At 37.7% G+C, this 11804-nt stretch overlaps 1 protein-coding gene across 1 annotated transcript; it reads left to right on the forward strand.

The window, feature by feature from the left end:
• The first annotated feature begins 6512 nt into the window (after positions 1-6512).
• LOC145685636 (anionic trypsin-like) lies at positions 6513-7340 on the forward strand. Its single transcript, XM_081758026.1, has one exon. It carries the CDS (start codon positions 6513-6515, stop codon positions 7338-7340), a length of 828 nt encoding a protein of 275 aa, XP_081614152.1.
• The last annotated feature ends 4464 nt before the right edge of the window (positions 7341-11804 follow it).

An 11804-nucleotide genomic window follows, 5' to 3' on the forward strand; every position in this document is an offset into this window, starting at 1 on the left:
GCAGAAGAACAAAGTAATCCCTGGGGAACCACATTATAATGAAAGGATCCCTCTCCCGGAACAGAGAATGCTGTGATTGGTTTGCTATCTTCTGTAATGCGGATTTGGAAGAAGGCATCTTTTTGGTCACACATTGTAATATATTTCTTTCCAGAAACACGATTTAACACGTCCTCCATGCTAGGAATCGGAAAGGAATCCACCTTACAGTTTACATTTACAGCCCGAAAATCAGAAACCAAACGATAATCACCTGTTCGTTTTTTAACTAAGAGAATAGGTGAGTTCCATGGGGATATAGTTCTCGAAATGATCCCTCTTTGTAATAAATTATCCAGCTGTTTTTTAACTACAGCGCGCAAATGGTACGGTATAGGTAGGGCTGGTTTACAAATGGGCGTGTGGTCTTTGAGCTGGATCTGATATTCATAATCCTTAGCAAATGAAAAATCTTGGTCGTGCCACATGAAAATATCACTATAACGATAAGCGAGATCATAAAATTTCTCTTTATCACTTTCAGAAAGTTCGGGGTTAACCTGAATTTGTGACCTGTCAAACAGTTTTCTTTTTTCTAAAATTTCCGGTGACAATTCCTCCTGAATTTGACCTACTAGATAAGCAGAGTCTTCCTCTGATATTTCTTCAAATACTTCGGCTAACCCTATTTCTTGACCCTCGTTTAACGTTATGTCATTAATAGTAGGATTCGTAATCCATACACAAGGCTGAGATGGTGACAACACACAAAAAGGAATAAAAATTTCTAATTTATTCTGCAAAGAAATATTTGGCACTAAAAGATTCTTATTCCCTCCTATGTCGTAACGTTTAGTGAGAGAAACTCGAGTATAAGTTTTCGCTGGAAGCACTATTCGTTCAGAAAGTGTGTAAACAGCTTTAGAAAGAGACGCTAATTTCTCTTTTAAAGTTTCAGAAATTACACCCTCATTGTTATTACGTGGAAGCTGGTTTACAGGTGGTTTCCCAAATCTATTAACTGAAAAAATATTGTTTTGAAAATCCAGGAAAACATTGTGGGATGTTAAGAAATCCTGACCAAGCAAGGGCTTAAATGGAAACCGAGGAATTATTCTGAACGGATGCGTAAAGCTCTTTTTTTCTATGAAGAAACGCAAAAAAACAATATGAGATACTTCAATTGTGTTGCCCGTCACTCCCTTTAATTTTGTAGTAATTGCAATTTTCTTTGCTCCTTTAGGAACTAAATTTTCAGGGAGACAAGAAACTTGTGATCCTGAGTCGATTAACAATGGAGTGTACACGCTCCCTGCTCTAATATTAATGTATGGGAGTTCTGATTCCTTGAATATAGGGACTTGTAACACAGAATGACGAATAGTTGTGTCCCGACCAACTATTCCGTTTCTTCGTTTAAAAATGCGCGACAATCTCGGGCTATGTGATTTAATCCTTGACAGCGCCAACAGACAATAGGAGAACGTGGTGGTTTAGAAGTTCCCGCAGCGGGGCTTGAACCCTGGTCACTCGAGTTATTGTCAATCGCGTTACCCCTGTCACCATTACTCCCTTGATTTTGAGCATAATTGTTGTAGTAGCGAGCTTGGTTTCCCCCTCTACCTCGGCCTCTTCTTCCTCTGTTATTACCACGAAAAGATGAACTTGCATTTCCTGTGTTTGTCGATTGACCTTGATTTGCAGTGAGAGACGTAATATTTAAAGAAAGTTTCTCTAACTGTTGCTGTATTTGCTGCAGTGCATTGGAGTCAGGGACCTGAGAATTTACATGCGCGTCAGCATTTTTCTGAGCAGAAATTTTCTCAACAGCTCTGGACAGTGTGGTAGGCTGAGAGCAAGAATGCGTATTCATCGGGTCAACATTCGTATTACTAGAAACTAATGAAGACTGCAATATTGACGAATTACGCTTGATATATTTCTCGATGGTTTTCCGTTCTAATAAGATCTTTGTTTTTTCCTCAGTTATTAAATCTGATATCAGTTTTTCAACTGAATCATATTCCTTGCGAATAACGGCCCTAAAATACTCAGGTTGCAAACCTTCTATGATTAATTGTGTTTGTTTCGCTGGGGGGGGCTTGAGGGTCTACCCTCAAAATGAGGTTGAGTTTAGAGTAAACATAATCAGATATGCTCTCAGTTTCTCCTTGTTCGCGAGCACGCATTTCACTTTCTGTCAACTGAGGCATGGTGTTGCTCCCAAAAGCTTCTATTAATTTCGCTTTGAACTCGTCGTAAGTCCAATTAGCAAATTCGGGTTTTTTGGAAGTATTGTCCATCCAAAATTCAGCCGGACCTTTCATCAATGTACATAGGATTAGCTTTTTTCTTATGCCTGTCCAATTATTGATGGAGGCAATAGCCTCGTATTTCTGCAAATACCGCGTGATGTCTTCTCCTAATTTAGCATAAAATGGTTCGGGCCTTACTATCGTATGAATCGAGGTCAATGAACCTTCTACATTCTCACTATTATTCTGGGCCATGTTTAAACTGTCCGGTGTGAAAGAATAAGAAATACTTGAAACTGGGGTAGATAAATGCAAATTGTCTTTAAGATTGGTATAAAAATTTCTAGTAACTGGAATGGCAATCGGTGATGAACAAATTATGGGTTCAAAGTACTGCGTAGTGGAAATATCGTTTAGATCATCAAAAGGTTGTAGATACTGTTCAGCTAATAATCGAAACATGCAGAAAATGCTAAGTAAACATGCATATAAAATCAGTGTCAACACAACATACTTAAAGTTAAAAATAAACCCAATCTTTGCGTCACTTCAAAAATAAATAATAAGAAAGACATGCTTTGATGTAACAGAATTGTAACAAAAAATGATACGATAAAAATCGTCGGATTGACATTAATTTAAAAGTTTTATGGTTCGGAATTTATAATAACAATGTCTCACAGAAGCTGCATTTCTATATTAGGAGGAAAAAAATCCTAAATGCTAGGCAAAGGCCTCAAAAATCTTCACAAAGTGAAGGTCCAAATCTCCACCATCTTGCTGTACTGTCCTGTGGGGTTACAACCACAGTTATTTGCTCAATTCTCAGTTCTTTACTGAAAGAATGTGGGGATAGCACTTCGCATGGCAAGAGAGAAAGTACGTGGGGATCTGAGCAGTACAGCGCTGAAGTAATTAATTGGGGATGAATGAAATGAAATGCATGTTTTCTAATAGAAGAAATCACAGAGACGCAAAGGTTAGGAAAGGAAAGGGTTTTACTGTACCTCAGCCATTTCGATAAGATGAGCCTCTTCAATTATCGGGTGAAGCCTTATCCTCCAATCCGTTGAGTGTTTCCGTCTGGTATCGATCCCGGACCTCACGTTCGAGAGTGAAGAACCTCTCGACCTCAGGGCAACAGCTTCCAGATGTCCTGGCCTCTTCGGAATGACACCTCTGTCATGCAGTGGATGGTGAGGGCCCAGGCGTGCCGACCGTCTCTCAATTGCTGCTACGACGACTCTTCTGAATAGGGGTCCAAAGTGTGTTTCTGGCGGCTCCTGTCACACACTTCTCACACCGAGGGTTCCGTGTCCCCTGGTTTTGTTCTACTTCCTAGCTTTCGCTTCTTCCTGGTGCTCCGCACGTGGATGACTAGCTCATCACAATTATCTTGGTCAATAGGGAAGTTTAATTGCTGAAACGGCGTGGCTGAGTTTGTTTTGGTGAAGTTACGGAAACTAGGAAGAGAATGGTAAGCATGAATTTGTATTGGGATGAGGTGACAACATAGGGAAGTCTCTTCTTTATTATTTAATAATTACAATTTCTTGTTTGAAAAACAAAATAACTACATACAGGGAGAATTCAAAATAGGCGCTTAGCCTGATATCCTCTACAAAATTTACAGAAGAAATTTCAAATTTTTTTAGAGTAGTGTACAAGTAATGGAAATATAGTGTGTACTTACCTCTGAGATGCGTATTTGCGTGGAAATTTACAAATTAAATTCGAATGTGAAATGCACGTAATCTCCCATAAGCTGCCATAAATTTTTCGCAACCCTATAATTTCACCATTTTATGTCGAGAACAGAACCGAACTAACCCCTGCGGGGCTTTTAATCCGTTTCCACTACTACTACCCGATCCTACTCATACTACTACTTACTTTTACTCCTATTCCTACTACTACTACTGTACTCTTACTACTACTACAACTACTGCTTACTCCTTCTCCTCCTCCTCCTATTACTACTACACCTACTTTTACTCCTCGTAGTGCTCATTCCTACTACTACTTACTCCTACTCCTATTCCTCCTACTACTACTACTTATACTATGGATCCGTATAGTAAAACTAAACGTAGCTTGCTGTTCTGCAGGCATATTTTCGAAATACACTCAGCCCTAGCCAGAAAGCATTACGTTTGGCAACATCGCACGGAAACAAATGAATGCTGAATTGCATTTTAACCCGTTCCTACTACTACTACTACTACTTTTACTTTTACTACTACTATTACTATTACTTCTTTTGCTATGGATCTGTATGAGTACAAGGGCAAACTTATTTTAATGAAGGGGGCGCGGTGGCTCAGTGTTAGAGCGTTCACCTCCGGTGCTTGGGGTCCCTGGTTCGATCCCAGCTCGCGCCGTACGGACTTTGTGGTGGACAAACACCGTGCTCGTGGGTTTTCTCGGGGTTCTCCCGTTTCCTCCCACTTTCTTCATTCCACCATTTCACTCTTTCTCATTATCACCGTCTCCTTTAGCCTAACCGGCATAACTGTGGGACGTAAAACAAAGATTTCATTTTATTTTATTTTAATGAAAGAAGTTTAATGAAAACTTTAAAAAAATAATCGTTAAATCACTTTCTGAATATTATTTTTAATCTTATTTCAAGTGAAGAAGAAAAATTTTAAAATATAATAAAAAAACTTTCCGCAGAAAGGGTTTGAACCCACGCCAACAACGATTTTCCTTACTGGTATGTTAGGCTAGCTCACTCGGCTACGAGGGCCTATAGCATGTCGGGTTTACTTTGTGCTATATGTAGGTAATGTGATGTCACCAACAGGCTTGTGATATAGACTTCATTTATTTTTTCTACATTGTTGCCAAGCGTTACCCGTTCACAATGCCTTATGGCTAGAGTTCAGTGTATTTCGAAAATACGCGTTCTGCAGAAGGCCTGTTAAAGTGAACCTGCATCGGAGAATGCAAAACCAGACCTCGAAAATGATTGCTGAAGGTACAGTATACATGAAGCTGCATCAGTGCCCGAAGGAGCAGGACGCTCATATTTTTAGGAATTATTCATTGAGTATGTACGACAGGGGCGTCATTTCAGACTTTGCTTGAGGGGGGCAAGAACACCACCGACATAACACTTTCACGTTTTGTATTAGTATATTAGTAGACAATACATTAAAGTATATGCAGGGGTGCCCACAAGGGGGGGCTATGACGCAAACTGCGTCATTGAAATATTTGGGGGGGGGTTAAAATCTATATAAATATGGTTGATGAGGGGGGGTAAAATTAATCGAAAAGAAGATTTTTTCATGGGAGAACACCTACGGATAGACAATTGGGGGGGGTGCGTCATAGACATAAGGGGGGGTGGGCACCACTGGTATATGTATTCCTCAAACTCTTGGGGGGGGGGCAATTGCCCCCTCCTGCCCCCCTAAATAACGCCCCTGATGTACGAACTTACAAAGCGGGTAACAAAGTGACTTTTATTTACTAATCGACTAATACGAAAATAAAAAAAGAACGTACCTGTACTTTATATCTGCATGTATAGTGCCCTTGTACTTTATCTATGACTATGTGTGTGTGTGAAGGGGGGGTGGTTAACGCATATCGCATGTCTTGTGCACATGGATACTTCTTACTATTGCACTACGTAGAAAATTTATGGCATTTCATGTAGAAGTTGTAATAGGACACAGAAGAAACGCAGATCAGGGGGTTGTCATGTATACTATTACCGTACAGAAAATGAAACCAGAAAGAAAGAAGTATGTTTTCTGTGAATTTCTGTGTGGATCCGTACAGTAAAACTGCACGACAACTTTACTTGAAACATGCCATTCGTCAATGTGGGCGGGCTATTTTGAAACAATTATCTAAATCAATTTTCATTATTAATTAATATTAGTGATAAAGTCGACTTTGTTTGATAGCTGCGACAACATATATATTAAACCACTTTTTTAAGAAGAATATAATGTCTTGGTCTATACCTTGTTTTTAGTGTACACTTTTGCTCTATTTTGTTAATGTTGGGAAGTTTTCTCTGAATGTGTTGAATTGAAATGTTTTATAAATAAGTTTCTTTTGTATCTTCATAATAACTCACATTTAATTCATAATACACGCCAAGTTCGTAATGATAGTTGTGGTTTGCTGATTTCCACAGTTCGTAATGATAGTTGTGGTTCTGTTTTTCCATAATATCATATAATGCCGAAAATGTTACAGTACTTCTTACTGTTATGGATATATTTTAAGGTTTGTTCTTGTGGTAGCGAGAATGCGAGAATGCTTGGTGGGGTTCCTGCAGACTTTAGAAAATATAAATATGTTGTACACATTAAAGTTTGGCTAAGTATTATAACTCGTAGACATTGTGCTGGATCGATTATAGCCAACAACTGGGTTCTTACTGCAGCCCACTGTTTGGTCGATAATTCTAAAAACATTGTCAGTGCTAATGATGTAGAAGTGGTGGCGGGTGTAAAAGAGTTCCTTTCGACGACAGAAGCACAGATTACACAAGTTAAAAATGTGTATGTTCATCCGGAGTATAATACTGTAAATCTGTTTAATGATATAGCTCTTCTTGAACTGAAATTTAAAAATTTCAAGAAATTGCGAATAGCTGCATTGCCTTGTAACGATTTTCGAGATGAGTTTCCACCGAATTATACTTGCAAAACAGTTGGTTGGGGTGTTATTAACAGGAAGTTTCAGCAAGCGAAAGTTCTTATGGAACTTGATTCACCTATCATCACCGGAGAACAATGTTCAAAATTGTACAGGTATCCATTTCTAGCTCATCGTACTGTGTGCACACTTCATAGTGAAGAAGAAAAAGGCCCTTGTGTTGGAGACTCCGGTGGGCCTTTATTTTGTGATTACAGGGTTGTAGGCGTTGTTTCGAAAGGCATTGGTTGTGCCCAGGTAAATTCTCCTAACGTGTATACCAGGGTAAAGGTGTTCGTTGATTGGATTCAGTCCATTATGAAATATGATAATATAACTTGTACACCATCAGTGGAAGAGGAAATGTCTGCTGCGTGCAAATCGAATATGCGCGAAGTAATATGCATAACTTGTATTGCGTTTAGTATATGTATATTCAATTGAATTGTAAACTGTTGTATTCTGTATGCTTTTTTCCTAGTCAGACGTTGTCTAATTATAAGGCAAACAAACAAAATTACGAATTTCGAAATACGTAACTAGTATAGTCTAAAATAATATTTTCACTCTAATCAACGTGGCGTTTTAGGTTTTACAGCTATAGCAACTTTGAATATGATTTTATAAACAACGCTGTAACTTGGAAATTTCCTGGAACGACAAGCATTAATATTTGATCTCGTTAGAAAAATATGAAGTTGCCTCCCTTTAAAAATTATGAAGTTGGGAAAGTAGAAAAATTATTGTCATAAATGTAGTGTAGTGTTATAAACTTTTTACAGTTCGTTTGGGCTTGGTCACAGCCTTCTCTATGGTACATATATAGAAGGCCATGGCTTGGTCCATTCCATGATTCACTAGTTCACTTGAGTTGTTGGTATTTGACACATGAAATTTAAGTATATTGTTTTTGGGACCATTATGGGCATTGTACTTAATGGGTTCAGTTCACATTTGTATTTTATCTATAATCTTTTTATTCTAATGTGATTAATCCATGCTTCATGTTTAATTCAGTATCGTCGAATTGGGAACCAATTTGCTTCAATACCAGGACAGTCGACAACGGATGCAATATATTCTACTTAGCATGATAATGGGAATGTACAGAAGTCCCTTCGCATAATTTTCATCGATCTAGAAAAAGCGTGTGATAGAGTGCCATAGGATCTTATTTGCTGGCACTGAAGAAGCATATGTGTTCCGAACACATAGATCAGTATAGTTCAAGATACGGATGCTGGATGCAGGACATATGTAAGGAGCGCATGTGGAATAATAGAAGAGTTCACAGTTAAAGTGGGATTTCATCAGGGGTCTTGACTTAGCCTATACTTTTTTGCAGTTGCGATGGATGAGCCTACAAAGAATATCCAAGAGTTAGTGCCTCGGAATATGCTATTTGCGGATGACATTGTTTTTAGTGAATGAGACCAAGACAACACTGCAAGGGAAATTAAATACCTGAAATTAACTCATGGTCCTCTAAAGCCTAAGAGTTTTCGTTTGATATGTCTCTACCTTTGAGTAAGTGAACGAATTAACGTAAGAGGAAAGACGCTGGTAGTGGATAATGATAAATTTGTCTTATTATGAAAATAGAAGTTTGGTATACATGTTTCGAAGTTTGGTCCTCCAAAAAATTATTACAGTATTATCGCCTCCTCACCAACTCCCATTCTGTTTGTCAGAAAATAAAATAAAATCTTTCAGTTTAAAGTCTAACGGTTATGCCTTTTAGCCTAAGGAAGATGAATGACGAAAGAAGGCAGGTGAAAGATGTTGGAAGAATCGATGCAGGAGGAAGTGGGAGTACCCTGAGATAGTCCATACACACGATGTTGTCCACCACAAATTGTGTTGGCCATGTATCGAACTAGGGACCCCACGCGTCAGAGGTAAGCGCTCTGCCACTCGGACACCGTGCCCTCATCTTTCATCTTGATATAGCAGAATACAATTACCTATTATAGAAAGAAAATTATTAGGAATGGATTACAGTAGAAATAGTGTCGTTGTAACCAGGGCAATATTTAACAATTAGAATATGTCGGCGCAGTGAAGACATGGACTCTAGAATTTATTGTGCAGGTTGTAATGGCAGGACGAACGTTTCGTTGGTTTCTTCTCATTAAATAGGTTTCTGGCAACGTGTAGATTTTTTGTATTTCTATTTCAGTAACCTTCGCAGTGTTGCCAGCAATACGAATTTACCCCAAAAATAATTATAGGCATATTTTTCATAACAAAGGTTGCATGCATTTGTGCTCAGAATCGTGTTATGTGTATGTTTTTCGTGACATCCTGTCGTTGGCTTTCACCTACAAAAGAGAATAAAACCATTACAGTTCTTCTATAACCTTATCTATTTAAGGAAGGTTATAGAAAAAACTGTGTAAAGTAGTTTGTTTTTCACCCTTCTCACTGGCGAAAAGAAAACAAACAAGAAAGGAATGAAAGAGACATTCTTTATTTCCCTTCACGGGTAAGAACACATTTTCAACCTTGAACCTATGCACCCCCTCGTCTCTTCCGTCCTTCTGAATTTGTAGTTCACAAGGCCAAAATGGTCATTGTTCATTAGCTAAAAATAAACCTGTGACGCATTTCTTAGACACAGGCTTTTACGCAGATCAAAGCAGCAAAACACATGAGAATGTTCAGTTAGTTATCAGTCGTTTTACGACACAGCCATGTTTATCTTCTATTCTCAGTGTTCTCAAGCTGAAAAATAAGTAATCGTTGTGTTGCCAACCATTTGTTTTTTGAATGTTTTTGTCATAACGATAAGTAATTTTTCGCTACTTTTGACGAAACTGCTTTCCTCAGAGACCTCATATGTGTCTCGATGTTACGGAATATGAAAGCATGGTCCCTGGCAAATCCAACAAGGTATCAACTATTAGGATACCCTGCTACAATATCTCGAGTTATACATAAGCATTAAATGAAACATAATTTATGTGCGAAAATAACCCAATTTACCCTATAATATCAGGGTTTCACGTATTATGTTTTTCTTAGTACGTGCTCACTAGTATTTTACGATACTTGCAGGATATATTGGCAATAGTCCAACAAATACTTTCCAATATTTTTCTATAGCATGAAATCAGTGTTGCCAGCCATTTGTTTTTACAATGTTCTTTTGCGTAAAAATACGCGAATTTTCCCTATTTCCCAACACTGGTTCCCTAAGGAACCTCATATGAGTCTTGATCGTTACGGAATATGAAATCATGGTCTCAGACGAATCAACCGACGTATAAATTATTGTCCTACTACAATTATGAACCAAAATACACTTGCCTAAGTGAAAATATTCATTTTCGCCTAAAATACCCATTAATTCTAAGGGTTAATGCTTTTGCTGCCACGAGCCATTAGAAAATAACGCCCACTTAGCCTCAAAGTTTGCCCCCACGTTTCTGTAATTTTAACAACTAAAGTATTAAAAATAATTGATCTAAAAAAAATGTCGCCCCTAGCTATGTTGCCCAATTCATAAATACGGCCTTGGTTGTAACCGAAATGTGTAATATCATTGTAGCAGGCACAGTGACGATGTCAGCTTTAATTTCCTAGAGGCACAAAGGAAAAGAAAAGGCATTTTTCGGGGGGCGGCTATCTTTTCATAAAAAATGAGTTTTATGATATTTGACTTACAGTACAACGTATATTTAGTTGCTTTCATATTATATAAATTATTTCAAGTAAAAGCAACTAACACATAAGATAATGTCTGCATATGGAATATTGGATTTCTCGTGAAAGAATATTCACATTTGAACCTATTACGGTGGTTCTAATTCCACTTTAAATGGGCTGTTTGCATTTTATATAGTCTCGGTGCTGACAAAGACGCTAAACTCGTATCTAACTAACCTAACTGAAGATACCTTAGTGAAACTAGACTCAATTGATTACATCATCCCCTATCAGGATTCTAGAAAATGTTTCAAATAAAATTACGTATTTTCCCCCTAGAACCCAAATCTGCAACTACATATATACTCTCATCCCTTGTTTTAATGGGTTACTTCCATTTTTTGCATCTCTAAAAAAGGGAGCATGAACGGGCACATGTTTCCGATAGTTTGTAAGTTACTGCAGTGCCTAATATCTACTCCAAACGTCTGCAGTGACTAATATCTGCAATTACATTGCAAAAGAAAGTTGAATAATACACTACTGTGCACTTTAAGTGGAGCACAATATCCAACCTAGCCGTGTAAAATACTAAATATGCTGTATAAGTACATTATAACACATTAATTTCAACATTTCTCGTTTAAAATCAAGACTTGTGGACTCAATTGGTTGCTTTAGATTTTGTGTGTCACTTCCAAAATTCCTTAAATCGTGGGATGAGTTATGTATAATCATAATTATTTTTATATTCATTGACAATGCGAATTATTAGTGAAAAATAAAATAATAAAATTATTGCAGGAATGATAGACTTGACAACAGATCTCCCCCTTATTTCGTGCCTACTCGTCAATTTGAAAAGTAGGTAAGAGTTGAATTATCATTTAACACTGTATCTAGAATCCTAAATTATGGTGGAATCAACAATACACTCATGTATTTTGTTGATGCGCGATCATATTTTGTTTCGCGATCGATCCTAGTCATGTGTATTAAGTTGGTCACAAGGAAGCAGGTGAGGTTATATTTACATAGAAGTTGAACCACCCGCGTGTGACGTATAATCATGGGGATCAAGGTAGAACAAAAGGAGCCCAGCGAGGCTTCTAATCCCCTTCGCTCGCTCAGCTATATTTCATGACGTAAGGAAATCACTAGTTTATCAATAAAGTTGTTTGTGGAAAATGTATGCATTATATGTTACGTACAAGCGAAAATTAGTATTATTTTCATCTTATTTTAATGAAAAAGTATTAT

The sequence above is a fragment of the Thermobia domestica genome, chromosome 5, assembly GCF_964235325.1.
Source record: "Thermobia domestica chromosome 5, izTheDome1.hap1.1, whole genome shotgun sequence".
NCBI classification, from domain to species: Eukaryota; Metazoa; Arthropoda; class Insecta; order Zygentoma; family Lepismatidae; genus Thermobia; species Thermobia domestica.